A 17594-nucleotide genomic window follows, 5' to 3' on the forward strand; every position below is an offset into this window, starting at 1 on the left:
AAAACAGAAAAACCCTGTCTCGAAAACACCAAAAAAAAAAAAAAAAAAAAAAAAAAAGGAATACACTTCACAGTCTTGTCACTATATGATTTCAATAATTATTCTAGGAATAAACTAATCATTTAAATAACCTTTTAACACAAAGGTTAACTCAGATGCTGATAAAAATAAGTTTGTTGCATTCAAATTTATTAAATCTTTAATAAAAATAAAATTAAGCCAGATGGTGGTGGCACATGTCTTTAATCCAAGCACTCAGGAAGATGAGACAATTTCTGTGAGTTCAAGGCCAGCCTGGTCTACAAAGCAAGTTCCAGGATAGCCAGGGCTATTATATAGAGAAATTCTGCCTCAAAAGCAAACAAAGAAAGAATAAAATTTAGTTTTTCAGTTAGCTTTTAAAAACGCATAGGTAATTAATATGAAACTTTGGTTTTGGACATTTTCTCTGAATAGATTCACATTTGACAAAGGTAAAAGTTTCCATTACCATGATAAATTAATAAATGGATGCAAGGTCAAATTTAAAGACTTTATAAATAAGAAGTTCTATGTTAACACAGTGGCTAGAAAAGTACTAGGGGTAAAAATGACTGAAAGATGATAAACTATAAAACATTTTAATCAAATTCTCAGAAATTTAAGAACTATACTTCAAACTTTCTTAAACTGAGTATTCCAATAACTTTACATGTTTTGAATTTCTTTACATTAAATTGTAATATTTAAAGTTTTACTTTATGTACCACGTGCACGCAGGATTCAGAGACCAGAGTGGGACGGGACACCCTGAACTGGAGTTAAAGGCAGTTTGAGCTGCCTATCAAGGGTGCTGGGAACTGAACCTGGGTTCTCTGTAAGAACAGCCAAAGCTCCTAACCACCTAGTCCCAGTATTTATTTAAAAACAAGAGTCACACTGTAGTACAGTAACCCAGTACAGCTTGTCTTAGCATGGCTTTAAACCTGTGGTTACACTTCTCCCCCAGCATTCCTAGGACTGCGACTGCGGATCTAAGACGTACAACTAAACTGCTTTCATTTTCAAGCTTGTTTCTTTACAAAAATTATGTTCAGGAAATTTTCCATCTTAAAGACAAGAATTTTGAGAGCTGCTTTTCTAGCTGGAAATGTGTTACTAGTGGGTTTCACAATGATTATGCTAAACACAATGAACATAAATTTTCTCTAAGTATCAAATGTGTCATGCCAACATATAATTTCATATTTTATAACAAAACATAACACACTCTTACCCCAGCTTTGAAAATCCCAGTGAAGTTCAAGGTAAAAGTCACCTAACTGAGAAATAAAATATGAAAAAATTATTAAATGCATTTTAGTTTAGTTACAAGCTCTGATACTTACCACTTTGCCTATTCAGTCCCCAAAATACCTGATTATCATTTAAGAACTAAAGACTAGAGAAGTAAGAAACTATTCTTATATTTATTATGTTTAGTTTGAAAAGAACAAAACCAGCCAGGCATTGGTGGCACACGCCTTTAATCCCAGCACTCGCGAGGCAGAGGCAGGCAGAGATCTCTGTGAGTTTGAGGCCAGTCTGGTTCAGAGTGAGTTCCAGGACATCAGGGCTACACAGTGAAACCCTGTATAGAACAGCAGCTTCAAAAAGATGTGGCTATCAACCATAATACCATGATATACCTCTTCTAGAGCTCTCGTCAAGTTTATTAAACATAGTAACATCTTCCCGATTCAATGAAAATGTCTCTAATGTTTCTACCAATAACAACCCCACACTTTATAGCCCCAGACTTTTATTTCAATTATTTAATTTAAACATAACTTTCTGTTAGCATTTATTGACCCCTTAACTGGTGAGAATTTAACTGCATTTTAAAAGACTGCTTAAAGGGCTGGAGAGAGGCTCAGAGGTTAAGAGCACCTGCTGCTCTTACAAGGATCAAGTTCAGTCCCCAGCACCCATGTTGGCAGCTCACAACTGCCTGCAATGCCCTCTGCCTCCCTGGGCACTCTACCTACCGCCTACGTAACACACACACACACACTGGCACTCTACCTACCACCTATGTACACCACACACACACACACACACACACACACACACACACACACACACACACACACACACACGAATGCCTTCTAAAAGTACACTTATAATTACTGTGGAGGTAAAGAAGCCCAGCTTACCTCTTTCAGTGCTTTTAATAACCGAGGTCGTTTTTCTCCAACACTCTCCCTGGACTGCTGCTTGAGTTTCCTTAGAAGAGCTGTGACTAGAATTTAAAGAAAACAAACAACTGATTAGTATTTTTCTTTATTTATTCTACAATTACTAATTGTCTACAATGAATGATACTGCTTTCTAAATTTTTTAAAATTTGCATTATATTGTTGGGTGGATGTGAATATGTAACTTGTGAGTGCATCCTATATAATGTGTAGTGTGTGTGGGTGTCAAATGTGTATGCAGCAGTCACAGGCAACTCTGGAGTCAGCTCTCTCCTCCCACCTCTATGTGGGTTCTGGGTGTTAAACTCAGGTATTCCAGCTTGAATTGTTAGGTGGCAAGCACCTTTACACATTAAGCCATCCCGCCACCCGCAATCCTGTTCTTTAAAAAAGAAAAGGTGTAAAAATTTAAAACCTCAGGGTAGCAATAAAAGTCCCCAATATAAAACATTTTACAAAATTTTCTTATTTATGTATATGTGAGTGTGTGTGTGTGTGCACATGCGTGCACACGCGTGCAAAGAAGAGGTCAGAAGACTGTTGGATCCCCAAGAACTGGCGTGACAGGCATCTGTGAGTCATCCCCTCCCCTATACAAGGGGTAGGAACTAAAGTCAGGTCCTCTAAAACAGTAGTAAGAGTTATTAACTGCTAAGATATCTCTCCAGCCCCCAATACAAAATTTTTAAGAAAAAAAACCTGACTAATGGGAAAAGAAGTACTCATATAGTAGTATCAATTTATCTTTGCAATTCTGAGTCACCTAATTATGGGGTAACTGAATAAATCTTAGCAGAGATAAAAATCTGAAAACAACATACACATGACAAGATCTCACAAAGCTTGTTTGTATACGGAAGAACACTGGATAATTAATTAAAATGTGCTAAATAAACAACTGGACACTCTGAAAATGTGTCACAAGAAAAGCCTCCTCTCTAAAAACAGTTTACACACACACAAATGAAGACTGTCAGGTCTAGGTAGACAGCAAATCAGCACAGCCTCTGCTATGCCCAAAATTTAGACAGTGCCCAAAACTACCATAAAAAAAAAATCAGTATTCTATAACATAAACCCACACAAACTATGAACAAGCCCTAGAGACTAAAGACAACCAGAGAACAAGACAACCAGCCATAGCTGTCTACATCAGGAAAAGCTGGGAATTCTGGGAGAGAGGCTAAGATGAAATAAAGTCATTATATTCATTTCCCCCTAGGCCATCATTGCTCACCAGGTAAGCACTTTCAGGTAGGAAAATCCTAAAGTGAAATAAATAGTCCCTGATAATGCTAACAGAAGTTTAGTATTAAGTGATTTTTTTTTCTTTTTCCTTTTTTATGTTTTGGAGACCAGATCTCCTGTAGTTACTATATAACCGAGGGTAGCCTTGACTTCTGATCTTCATGCCTCCACTTCCCCAGTGCTCAAATGCCAGTGGTAAGCAGTGCTGGAAATCAAACTCAGGGTTTCATGAATATTCATGATATGCTATCAACTGCGCTCATTCATAGCCCTGACTGCCTATTGTACAACACAAAACATTAGCAAAATTAGCAGAAATTAAAGAAAAGTAAATCAACAAAGCTTTCCCTAAAAGTATATAATTATTTTTTTGATTTATCCAAAAAATGTAATTAACTATGCCACAGAAAAGTTCAAGGTAACGCAGCTAAATAAAGACCTTTTTTTTCTTTTTTGGTTTTTCAAGACAGGTTCTCTGACTAGCCCACCTCTGCCTCCCAAGTGCTAGGATAAAAGTCATGAGCCACCACTGCCAGAGCTAAATATTTAAGAGCCATGTACTTAAACAGCATCACAAACACAACCTCACAACTGACATTTCTAAATAAATACAACAGGTTCAATCAAGTCCCCTTGAACAGTTAAATATATTTGGGTTTTCACTTCATTGTGTTGTCTGGGTTTCTCATAAGGCAGGGTCTGACAAGAAGTCCGGGCTAACCTGAAACTCAAATCCCTGCCTGTACCTTCCAAGTGCTGGAGTTACTAGAAGTTAAATACTGGTTTTATTGAATAGATTGTAGTGAGATATAAAACTGAATACAGAGATGTCCTAAAATTGGTTTTCTATAAGAAATATTACCTGGCTCTCCACACAGAGGGAAAAACTCAAAATGAGAAAGAATCATGCCTTACTTTCTTCACTTTAATACACATACTTTTACTGTGAACAAAAGATCCTTGGAAATTCCAAAGTCCTCAAGTCCTCACTAGTTTCCCTTTCTCTAATAGCTGGTTAGAAAAATCAAAGTAAGGCCTTCAGACAAGCTACTACTCCATTCCCAGTCTCCTGAATATGCAATTTACCTTTCCCCTTAGCAGTTAATAATTTTATGATGAGGCCTGTTTCTCAATCTTTATAGGGGTTTCTGATTTTGTACACAAAGGACAGCTATCAATGTAAAATAAAAGTACACATGCCAAATTAGCTGTTAAATATCACAGCATAAACATCACATATATACATTTTACAGTCAAATACGGCCTCATCATTCAAATTTGCCCAAGAAATACAGGCAATGCACATATTTAATATGTAGATTACACACAGAACTGAATCCTAAGAAAGTATCTAGAAAAATCCCAAATGTAGCACAGAAGACTACACAGTATCCTCAAAGTACTCAATGTTACACAATTCTTCAATAAACATGATTTTTCTACAAAGCCGTTTTTAATTGATTTTCCCACCTGAACTAGTAAATAACAACAGGATTGATCATCCAAATTAAATCCAGATAATTCTTTCCAATCATCTGGATTAAAGTCTGTAAATTTGTACTTGCAAAAATGAGAAGGCAAGATGGGTATTGTGTAACTGTTTCTTTGGCAATGAAAACATTCTATCCTGCAATAAACTCCTTAAGTAGGAAAGTAAACAACTCAGAATAGCTTCAGGAAGTCCCTGAAATTGACCAGATTCAATGCCAGTAAATAATAAAAGCTGACAGTTTCTCTTATTTGGGCTAAGTCAAGCTGCAAAAAAACTCTCACACAAACAAATCTGCAAAGATGACTCTTCAGACCAGCTCTGCCTGAAGAAGCAAAAACCAGATGAGCTGTCTGAAGGATGTTTAGAACAACCAAGACACCTGGAAAGGACAACCTCCAACCTGTTGATCTGCCTGCAGATTGTGAAGCTTGCTACAAGCTACAAGCTTTTTGAGCTGGGTGGGCTTTGGTGATGCAGCTGTCGTTGAGTCATTGTTGCTCCTTGAGTAACCTCTCACCCATATTCCTGTAAGTAACAATAAAACTCACTGGTTCACCAAGTTGGGACTTTAATGGTATTTGTACCTAAGGAAAAAGAAAAATAGAAAGCCAAATTCTGTGCTTCAGAGCTCTAGGAAGGCGTTAATTCCAGAGCAGCCATTTATCGAAGATACAATTGAAGGCAATCAAACCTGACCCAGGTAATTATCCCTCCAGCAAAAGGTTTTGTTAGGGGTGAAGATGGTTTGGTCAATTAGGAACTACCCCCAACAGCCAAGGTGTACCTGGGAGGTTACAGCTACTGTGACAACCCAAGGTCACTCTGACAGAGGGAGTCAGCAGGTACAACAGCAGGGGGCAGCATTCACCTTTGGCCTTGAGTCAGTCTGAGCAGATTAAATCAGGACCTGAATTTATCAGGTGTGGAGAAATGTAAGGAGGTTCTGTTAAAGAACTCCAGGATATGGAAACATAGTGGTTCAAGTGTGGTCATATTTTGTTTGTGATCTAACAAAGCTTGCCTGAAGATCAGAGTGCAGAGCTAAGCCACTAGTCATAGAAGCTAAGCAATGGTGACATACACCTTTAGTTCCAGCACTCAGGAGACAGAGACAGATCTCTGTGAGTTCAAGGCCACCCTTGCCTACACAAGAATGAATAAGTTTCAAAGAGAAACAGAGCTCACACTTTTGATTTCAGCACTTGCGATCACATGCCTTTAATCCCTGCTCTCGGGAGGTAAAGACAGGATATGAATGGGTGGAGAGGAGAAGACAGGAGCTCATGGCATTCAGTCTGAGGATTCATAGAGATAGGATCATCCTTAGGGCCTGAGGTAGAGGTAAGAACTAGTGGCTGGCTGCTCTGCTTCTCTGATCTTTCAGCTTCCAATCCCTAATATCTGACTCCAGGTTTTTATTATAAGACCAAATAGAATTCAAGATACAGCTCAGAGACTAAAGCAATACATAGCACACAGTTCCTAGCTTTCAGGAAAGTTGACAACCACTGAAAGTAGGAAGTACCGTTAGCACCACAATTAATTTTTATTTCAATTAGTAAACCAATCATTAAGCAGAAGTAATAATTTGCCAGAAAAGATAATAGATTCTTGACTTGAAAAAGAAAAACAGCACCAAATACATTGAATGCTTCCAGGAGGAGATGAGCAGGCTTTCCCACATGACTCAACTCTTCCTGCTACGCAATGTTGGGGTTCCCGAGTCAAGGATAATTCATGTGTACGTTTGCAGATTACTGAGTAGAAGTCAAACCACATAAAAACTACCTCAACACATCAATTTGTATTTTTAAAGTACTGCTTACTCATCTGTCTGTCTCCATAGCTGATGGCTTCCGCCAGAGGGCTCCATCCCTGAGCATTTTTCACCTTTACTGGAGCATTGTGAGCCAACAGTAAATGTGCACACTCTGCAACACAAAATCAGTGATGATTATCAGACATGCAAAAGTCCAAAAAACCAGATTACTACATGTGTGAAATAATGCTGTTCTATATCTAAAAATATAAACTCCCATGTGTATAATCAGGTTGTATCAGTCCCCCAGATTCAAAGGTACCCAATCTACCTAAAAATAGGTTGGATTCTCTCTAAAAATAGTTTCCCATCTCCAAACAATATTAGAAGCATGTTTCCCAAAACTACAGGATAACTAAAAGAACCTCAAGAGTAATTTATACAAATATCTACAATTCAGCTGAGCATGGTGGTATATGCTTTTAATCTAAGCTGGGGAGGCAGAGGCAGAGGCAAGTGGACTTCTGAGAGTTGTTTGGAGGCTAGCCTGATCTGCACATCGAGTTTCAGGATCAGCCAGGGCTACATGGTGAAAAACCTGTCTCAAAAACAAACAAGAAAATATCTACAACCTAAAAAGACCCAAAGGAGACTTTACAAATCTGTCATGTCAATGAAATTACTTATTTCAGGGGAAAAAAAATTTTAAGTGCTTTCAAAAGAAACCACACTGAGGGCTGGAGAGACGACTCAGAGGTTGAGAGCACTGACTGTTCCTTCAAAGATCCTGAATTCAATTCCCAGCAACCACATGGTGGTTTATAATCATCTATGATGAGATCTGGTGTCTTCTTCTGGAGTGCAGGCACACATGCAGGCAGAATACTATAGATATAATAAATTATTATCTTTAAAAAAAAACTAGACCACACACCCTTATCTCTTTGTCACAGTCGGTGTATAGCACTATCCTCCCCTAGACGATCTACAGAACCTATCTTTATGGAAGACATCACTTGTTTTCTACAAAAAGTTTCAATGTAGTCATATCCTACGATTTGTTGTGCACACGGTTTGAGTTAATTATTACCAGGAAACTTTCTGGTTGTGAGCCTAGGCTTTAACGGCTGAGCCATTTCTCCAGCCCAGAGGACATTTTTTTTTCCAAATTGTGCTGTGTTTAAATATGTCTAAACCAAGCTTCTCGGGGTCAGATTCTGGAAGTCTGAACCAATACTGGCTGAGTAGTATTGAACTGTGGTTCAAAGAGGAGCACTATACACCAAGGGGACAGGAGTGATCAGGAGTGAGAATGATCAGAACACATACAAGTTAAGGGTGAGCTCTTTTTAGAAAAATAAGTTATTGCCAATCAACAAGTGACGTAACCAGAGAACAAGTTACACCATCCAGGAAAAGCTCTCAGTGAGCATTCACATGGTGGCCAAGTGTCACTCCAAGAGTATTTACTATTTAGAGTAGAGGCTCTACAGCAGTCACACCTACAGAGAACCACCAATCTAGGGAGAGAACGCAGACGCAGACATGGAGACGACAATGTGGCCCAGCACAACAGAAATGCTTCCACTTTGGTGAACCCGGGCTGAGGCTGTGCTAGGAGGGAGGCATGAAGATATAAATATGGAATTAGCTTTTATGTTTTCTTTCCAAGGCAAGGCTTCTCTGTGTAACCAGGCAGGTCGACACTCACAGAGATCCAACTGCCTGTGCCTCCTGAGTGCTGGGATTAAAAGCATGTAGCACCACTGCCCGACTGGAATTAATGTTTTTTATAATACTATCAGAAAAAGAAATGGTGAGAAGCTTCTTGCTCATCTTTTACAACTGTATTCCAACTGAGTCAGTGTGTTTGCACTGATAACATTACAAAAGTTTTTTATTTTTTATTTTGTGTTCATTGGTGTTTTGCCTGCATGTATGTCTGTGTGCAGGTGTTGGATCTTGGGAGTCACAAAAAGCTGTGAGCTGTCATGTGGGTGCTGGGAATTGAACCTGGCTCCTCTGGAAGAGCAGTCAGTGATCTTAAGTGCTGAGCCATCTTTCCCACCTGCAAAAAAGCTTTTGTTTTTTGGTTGGTGCGTGAATGTGTGCGTGCGTGCGTGCGTGCGTGTGTGTGTGTGTGTGTGCCCCAATGGAGGCCAAAAGAATGCCAAATCTCTTGGAGCTAGAGTTATAAACTCTCAAGTCCCAAAGAAAACTTAATTTAAAATGCTTACTTAATCTAAAAATATTTTAAGGGGCTAGAGAGAGGGTTCCATGGTTAAGAACAATTCCTGCTCTCCCAAAGAATCTGGGTTCAGTTCACAGCACCCATGTTGGGTGACTCATAGCCACCTTTAACTCCAGTTCTAAGGAATCTGACCACTCTTCTGGTCTCCAAGAGCACCAAGCATGAACACAGTACACAGGTATACATGCAATCAAAACACGGACACATAATAGAAAAATTTTTAAAGTCTTCGAAAAAGAGTATCAACACTGTTTGTGGGTCCTGAATCATCTATCCAAGCCTTTCCCAAAACTCATTCCACCAGATGCTTGTCTCTTTAAAAAAAAAAAAAAAAACACTCATGAAGAAGTGGTAATATCAAATAACTGTGGGACACAACTCAACACAATCCTATGCTTGCCCCAACTTCAAAGTCACAGAATGTGCTAGTTTGTCAAGGCTCTAGGGTAAACTGCCAACTTCAGTAATTTGATTTTCTCAAATGGATTTTACCTGGAAACTATTTTTTTCTGGCTACTTATCAGTATCCCCTAAAAGTAATATTTTATGAAGTTTTTCTAGAACATGTTTCCATTTTATTTTATGTGTGTTGTTTCCTGCATGCCTGTGCATGTATGTATGTCCAAAGAGAACACTGGATTCCCTGGAAAGTGTTATAAATGGTTGTAAACTACTATGTGGGTAATAGGAATTGAACCAAGCCCTATGCAAGAGCAACAAGTGCTCTTAACCATTGAGCTCTCTCTCCAGTCCTAGTTAAGTAATTCTTAATGACAAAACTGGAGCCAACAAGATGGCTCACTGGGTGAAGACTCCGCCACCAAACCTGGTGACCTGGTTTTGATCCCCAGGACCCATGTGACAGAAGGAGAGAACCAACTTCCACAAGTTGTCCTTTAATTTCCATACACATACAGAGGCATGCTTGAAGTCACATACATACATACAAATAAATGTTTTTAATGACAGCCTGATGTGAGTGAAGTTAAGCATGGAAAGTATTTACTAACCTTTATTTCCTAACATCACAGCAAGATGTAAAGGAGTGTTTCCTAAAATTGAAAACAAAATTAAATTAGAAGCCATAATAACATAAGAAGTTTTATTTAAATATGGGTTCAGCTCCTTCAGGATTGTTGTCAACAAACTTTAAGCAGAAAGACTTTTGTTTTCTATGATAAACTCAGAACGGAGCAAAACTGAAGCCCAAAACCCCTTTCCTGCCCTGCCCAAAAGCAACCAGCAGGACATTCACTCTCTGACATGTTCCCGCGGGCTTCAGATTCCTTCTCCTGCTCATTTATCATACCAGCCTTTGTCTTTTAGCAAATAATTCATGCATCTACTCGTGTGAGAACAGAAAACAGCGAGAATCAGTCCTAGTTCTTCTTATGCAGTTCAGAGTTCTTTCGCCTATATGAGATGGGATTCTTCAGTAACTCTCAAACACCAGATATCAAGCATCTCTACAGAGAGCTGCAGATACAGCTCAGCAGTTAAGAGCTCTAGCTGCTCTTCCAGAGGATCCAGGTTCAGCTCCTAGCACCTGCATGGTGGCTCACTACCATCAGTGACTACAGTTCCAGGGGAATCTAAAGCCCTCTTCTGGTCTGTGTGGGCATTGCACACATGAGGTACACATGCAATCATGGAGGCAAACACTCATATAAAATAAAAATAAGGGAAACTACTTTCAATAACAGGTAGTATAAAATGTGCTCACTACACTGTGGTCCTGTAGGGAAATGCTACCATGCTTAAGGTAATTTGGCAGAATGTTTTTAGCTCCTCTCATAATCTTGTATACATTCCTCGGTATCCAAGGGCACTTCCAGAACTGCCCACTGTAGACAACCTCCTACAAAATGACCAGTATCTGACAAAGATCCATGCATGGCTTCTGCATGTCTTACACCTGGAGACTACACATCTAAAGACCATACATGGTAGCTATGATAACTGTTTAGGGAAGTGATAAGAGGAAAGTCTGTCAGCAACCAAAGAAGGATTTGTAGGTTCTCTGGACTATTCTTCCAACTTTTCTATGGGTATGAAATGTATCAAAATACAGTTAGAAGTTCATCTTCAAAAGGTTTTCCAGTAGATAGAGGCGCTTGCTGCCAAACCTGACAAACTGAGTTTGAATCCCAGGGACAGATGCAGCGAAAGGAGAAACTGACTCCTGGAAGGAAGTTGTCCTTTGACCACACACGCACACACTGAAAATAAACGCTTTCACAACTCTCTCTTCAGTACTTTTCTTCCCCAAAATACAAAGACACCTCTGCCTTTGGGATCACATCTAACTTTGTATCAACAGGATTTCCTTGTGGATATGATAAAGGCATGCCTGTAGTCACAGAAACAGAGAAGCAGACAAGAGGGTCACAAGTTCAAAGCTAGAATGAGCTTTATGCAGCTCTGTCTCAAAAAAAAAAAACCTTTCCCTTTCATCTTAAAACATTCTCTAATCAATTGTTCTTACTCTCATTCTCAAGTAAAATGTACACAGTATCCTCCATATTTTTTTCATCTTTTCAATTTACTGCAATTTGATATTGTCTGAGTACATTTTCTCTATCACTCAATTTTCTATAGTGTCAATATATTTCTGCATTTAATTTACATGTCAAATGAAGGAACTATATTTAAAATTCCCAGTTTTTTTGCTCACTGACTATTTTCTTCAGTTTCAGAGAAGTAATCTTCATAGTGAATTAATGAAAAAAATCAAGCAATTAATTACGATTACCTGTTTCTCCCAGTATTATTAACATCTGTGACAATGACCTTTTTCTTATAGTGAATATTTTTCACAGATATCAGAAAAATGAAGTTTATTTTCTGCTCACCCATCCTGTAATGAAGAATTCAGGTCTCATACAAGAAAAGGAAAGGCACTGCCCTGCATTTCTCCTCTAAGCCCCTCTAAGCACTGTATCTGATATCCATAGCACTTTCCTGTGAGATCCTCTTCTACAGAGAACTCAAGGAACTGGAAAAGTGAGATTTGCTATACAAAAGTCAAAGATAAAATAGTATAAAACAAACTGAAAATTATTAACTGGTGCCGGGTGTTGGTGGTGCACACCTTTAATCCCAGCACTCGGGAGGCAGAGGCAGGCGGATCTCTAAGTTCGAGGCCAGCCTGGTCTACTGAGCACGTTCCAGGACAGCCTCCAAAACAATACAGAGAAAAAAACCAAAAAAAAAAAAATTATTAACTGGTAAAAGAAATTAAGTACCTAAATATAAAGAAAACACCAAATTTACAGACCAGACTGTTGTAAGAAGCAAAGCATTAGTTGGTCAGACACTTGTTTTTCCTTTTGGGTTTTTCAAGACAGGGTCTCTGTGTAGCCCGGGCTGTCCTAAAACTTATTATGTAGATCAGGCCTCGAATTCAGATATCCACTTGCCTGTGCCTTGGAATGCTAGGGTTAAAGGTGTGCCACCACATTCAGCAGGTCAGATACGTTGTTAGGTTTCCAGATTGGATGAACAAGTGGGTAGCATTATCCCACAGGCAGGGCAGGGGCTCTGAACTGAACAAAAGGAGTAAAGGAGAAAGTCCCTTGAATGTACAAATGCTCCTGTTCTCTGCTTCCTGACCTCCAAGATGTGAGCAAACAGTGCACACTCCTACTGGCACAGTTGTGAGCACCTCCTGCCCTGCCACTGTGGACACCGGCACAAATAAACAAACTGCTTCTCCTGCAAATTGCTTTTCAGGTATTTGATCACAACATGAAGCTAACTAATACACCACCTCTACTCAAGTTGGCAAAGTGAAAGTAATCTCTGTGAAAATCCCCAGTAACTCTTCTCATGAGTTGACAGGCTGGTATTAAAATTCATATGAAAATTTCAAGGAACCCGGAACACCATCAAATCAGAGTAGGCACATGGCAAAGATTTCCTGGAACCTAGCCATTGCTCATCTCTTGTGAATGGTTTGTGGCTGCTCTCAGAACAGCCTGTAGAACTGGCAAACTTAAGATATTCACTTGGTGCCCTGAAGTAGGTGTTTACAGACCTGCTCTAACCAGCTACCTGCATTTGGCTTCCACAACAGAACACACTCCAGTCACACTAGACTTTCTGGATCCCATTAAACTGTTATTTAAATGTCCTCTCATAGCTGACTCGGCTTAATTCTGGCATTACTCTATTTATAATGTCAGGTTCAACAAGAAAACAAAACTAAAACACCATATGATCAAACAGTCCCACTCTAATAAGCAGCATCCCAAGCTGTGGATCTCAATCCCTCTGGGAGTGAAACAACCCCTTTCATTTCAAAGGGGTCACCTAAAACCATTGGAAAATACAGACATCTACATTACAGTTCATAACAATAGCAAAGTTAGGCCGGGCGTTGGTGGCGCACGCCTTTAATCCCAGCACTCGGGAGGCAGAGGCAGGCGGATCTCTGTGAGTTCGAGACCAGCCTGGACTACCAAGCGAGTTCCAGGACTCCAAAGCCACAGAGAAACCCTGTCTCGAAAAACCAAAAAAAAAAAAAAGCAAAGTTACTGTTGTGAAGTAACAACAAAGATAATTTTACAGTTAGGGATCACCTCAACACTAGGAACTATATTAAAGGGTCTCAGAATTATTCTGTCAAAGAGATGTCTGCATACTTGTGTTTACTGCAATATAACAGTGAAGATAGATAGAATCAATCAAGTGTCCACTGAAACAAACAGACTTTTAAAATGGGCAGTGGAATACTATATTCAACCATAAAGCTTTACTCTCTTTTCTGGCAACATGGACAGAAGTAGAAGATGTCATGTTAAAGCCGGACATTGGTGGCGCACTCAGGAGAGGCAGGGGCAGGTAGATCTCTGTGAGTTCGAGGCCAGCCTGGTCTACAGAGTGAGTTCCAGGACAGCCTCCAAAACAATACAGAGAAACCCTGTCTCGAAAAACCAAAAAAAAAAAAAAAATCTATTTATGCATGTTATGTATATATGAGTGTTCTATTTGCATGTGTGCGTATACCTGAAGAAAGCAAGGGATCCCATCGTAGATGGTTGTGAGCCACCATGAAGTTGCTGGGAATTTAACTCAAGATCTCCAGGAGAGCAGCTGGTGCTCTTAACCGCTGAGCCACCACTCTAGCCCAGTGTGGGTAAGTTTTTATGGTGTGTGTTGCAAAGGACCAAAGTTGGGATTCAAACACACCAGACAGAGTTCAGTACTCTACCTCTGCACTACACTCCCAACCTGAGACATGATTACAGAATACATATCATCATGAAAATACCATCCGGAAGTTTCATACCCATCCAGGTGCTAACATATTCCAATAGACCTGTTGGATGTAACCAGGGTTTGTACTGATTGTAAGACCCAAGAACCTGGTAAGTTTAAAATGGCTGAGTTGAGTTCTCAAAATTCTAACTTCTATTATTTACAAACCTTATTCTTTTGTTTGTTTGTTTGGTTGGTTTTTCCAGGATATTGTTTGTTTGTTTGTTTGTCCTATGCCTCCAGAGTGCTGGGGTTAAAATGCTGGGTTGTGGTCTACCACAACCTGGAAAATTTTTCTTTTAATTTGCAGCAAACACAGTTTTGTGTAGAACGGTATCAAGCTCGCTCCATTCATTTACCAGAGAAAAATCTGCCAAATGCCTAAATTGTCTACAACCTGTTTTGGTTTTTTTTTCCCCCCAAGAAAAAATGTTGTTCTGTGGGGAAAGGGTATGTACTTCGGCTCATAGTCAGTTTCAGAAATATTTTTTCTTCATTTCACCTCAAAATGCAGAAGGGCATTGTACATGGCATCTGAATGGCAGCAAGAGCACCCAAAAGGCAAGCGCTCAACAGGACTTTTGTGCTCAGTGAAAAGGCCAGCAAACAGAAGGCAAGCAGTGACATGTGCTATCATTACAGTTTTGATCTGTGCACCCTAATTATAGAGCAAAGCAAAAAATTACAACACCAGACCTTGTACAGCTCCAAGCTCTACAGACATATCCAAGCCTGATTCAGACAAGCAGGAAGAAACTCTCTCAAAAATGTTGCTACTATGTAGTAAACATACAACACTCTATACCACCCTACCCCTCACTTCCAGTAACAGCTATTGTTGTAACAGCTGTTCCATGAGTCTGTGCCGGCAGACATCTGCTTCACAGAGCACTAGGGTGAGCCTTTCACCACAGTCAGACCTCTGCTGAAAACCACCTGACTGCATTCCATGTTGCTACACGCAGAAGCCTCACAGGGTCTCTCAACAAGCTTACAGTATGGCTGCCTCAAGTCTCCAAACTCCAGCCACATTTTATTTCCTGTCCACTTTATCACACAGTGTTCTCCCTCTGAGTCCCTGACGGCAGTAACTGCATTTACTCTTTTTTACTTGAAACTCTATTCTAGACTCTGTTATGCTTAACACTCTCCATTAGTGCCCCCTACACACACACACACACACACACACACACACACACACACACACACACACACACACACTATGACTCACTAACAGTTACACCACACATTCACTGGTTTGTCTACTGCCTGGCTCTCCAACCAGTGTGCAAACTCACAAGAACAAGAACTGTGCTAGTCTGTTCACCTTTGCATCCCCAGCATCAGAAACACCCATATTAGCTCTGTGTTTATCTGCTGAATAAATACATCAATTAAAAAAAAAAGTCATTAGCACCAAGAGAGCAATCTCAAATCTGCTTTTACTCTCAAAAATACTTTCATTCAAAGCAGATCTCTTATGAGCTGTCCTTGAAAATCAACCAAAAAAGCAGCACACATAAGGACATAGTGCAGGGGGTTTCCTAGAATTCAGTACAATGCTGTAGAGCCTGCATTAACTGCTGCAGATACGTGCAGCCAGAACTCTAGTAGACTCAGGAGTTCAATAATCTTGCCCTCTACTGTACTGATAGGCAGTATTAATACACTATCAAATTAAATCCTCAAAAAAAAATCTACCTAAACCTCAAGGAAAAGACGCTATTACAACTCACAGAAGACAACATGTCACACGCCAACCAATAGAATCAAAGACAGAGTCACCAGATACACCAATAATGTCTCATAGTTACGAAAAGTTAGGGAGAACACTTCACACATCCTGAATTTTCACCACAGTCATTTCAAAATTACTAAGAGTTAAGAAGATCTGACTAAAGAATGTTTAACAAACAGGAAATGTGATCCAAACCAAGTCTTCAATCTATTTCTACCATTTTCAATTCTGAAATATTGAATAGTAAAATCTCTAATGTCCATTATAAACATAAACTGTCCAAACTCCTCAGAGCAAATATGGCTCAAAAAAATCTTGAAACTCAATGTAAAAGGCTACACTATTCAGATTTTTAAAATTTGCATTACTATGTGTGCCCACAGGAGCAGTGAGCTGCCCAACATGAATGCTAGGGAACCAAACTCCATACTTTCGTAAGACCAACAAGTGCTCTTAACCATTGAGGCATAACTCTGGTGCCTTAATCTTTAATTTTATATTAAAGAGAAAAATCATTCATTTGAAGGTATAGTAACAATAAAGGTAGAGTAATTTTATGTACCATAGTGGTTTGAAAGAAAATGGCCCCCAAAGAGAAAGACTCTATTAGGAGGTGTGGTCTTGCTGGAGGAAGTACGTCACGGTGGAGGTGGGCTTTGAGGTCTCATACATGATCAAGTCAGGCACTGTTCACTTCCTGTTGCCTTTAGATCAAAACGTAAGGACTTTCAGGGCCAACACCATGTCTGCCTGCATGCTGCCTTGCTTCCAGCCATGAGGATAATAGACTGAACTTCTGAACTGTAAGCAAGTCACCCCGATTAAATGTTTTCCTTTACAGGGGTTGCTGTGGTCATGGTGCCTCTTCACAGCAATAGAAATCCTAAAACATGTACTTTTAATGTATTATTTTTGTCCTATGCCACCAAAACTGTTACTAAACAATTCCCAAGGCACGATCACTTGGTATACTTGAACACAAGATGCTCATATTTTATCATATTTAGCTTTAAGGCAATATTTTAAGCCCAAAATACAACTCTTCTGAGCTTAATTAGCAGATGTATTCAACCAACATTTTATCAAGGAAAAAGCAATATACAAAAAAGCTTATCAAGCCGGGCGTTGGTGGCGCACGCCTTTAATCCCAGCACTCGGGAGGCAGAGACAGGCGGATCTCTGTGAGGTCGAGGCCAGCCTGGTCGAGTTCCAGGACAGCCTCCAAAACAATACAGAGAAACCCTGTCTCGAAAAACCAAAAAAAAAAAAAAAAAAAAAAGCTTATCAAAAATCAGTCCAAACAGATGGCGCTGACGAACAATAAACGTAAGCAGTGATGACCACAAGCTCTGCCCACCAAACAAGGGAAAATAACTAAAGCAAAACAGAGCACCTGAGCTGTAGAGCACTGCGTTTGAGAAGTAGCTGGGTGTGGATGGGAATCTGAGGCAGGAAAATCTCAAGTTTTAGGTCAGAGCTCAAAGTACACAGTAGGACCTGCCTCAAAAACTGGATGAGTAGGTGACGGTTGATGGAAATAAATGCAAGAAGGGATAAGGGAGGAAAACAGCAGATCACTTGAGAAAACATAGCACTAAAAAAGGTTTTAGCTGGGGCTAGAGAGATGGTTC

At 39.7% G+C, this 17594-nt stretch overlaps 1 protein-coding gene across 1 annotated transcript in view; it reads right to left on the reverse strand.

The window, feature by feature from the left end:
* Ankrd13c (ankyrin repeat domain 13C) overlaps nucleotides 1-17594 on the reverse strand; it is a 44142-nt gene that overhangs the window by 24317 nt on the left and 2231 nt on the right. Inside the window, exons 2-5 of the mRNA XM_013123111.3 lie at nucleotides 9977-10018; nucleotides 6783-6887; nucleotides 2175-2260; nucleotides 1256-1301 (exon numbers count right to left, since the gene is read on the reverse strand). Of these exons, the coding sequence (XP_012978565.1) occupies nucleotides 1256-1301; nucleotides 2175-2260; nucleotides 6783-6887; nucleotides 9977-10018 (279 nt within the window). The remainder of the gene's footprint in view (nucleotides 1-1255; nucleotides 1302-2174; nucleotides 2261-6782; nucleotides 6888-9976; nucleotides 10019-17594) is intronic.

This window comes from Mesocricetus auratus, unplaced genomic scaffold (assembly GCF_017639785.1).
Source record: "Mesocricetus auratus isolate SY011 unplaced genomic scaffold, BCM_Maur_2.0 Super-Scaffold_100009, whole genome shotgun sequence".
NCBI classification, from domain to species: domain Eukaryota; kingdom Metazoa; phylum Chordata; class Mammalia; order Rodentia; family Cricetidae; genus Mesocricetus; species Mesocricetus auratus.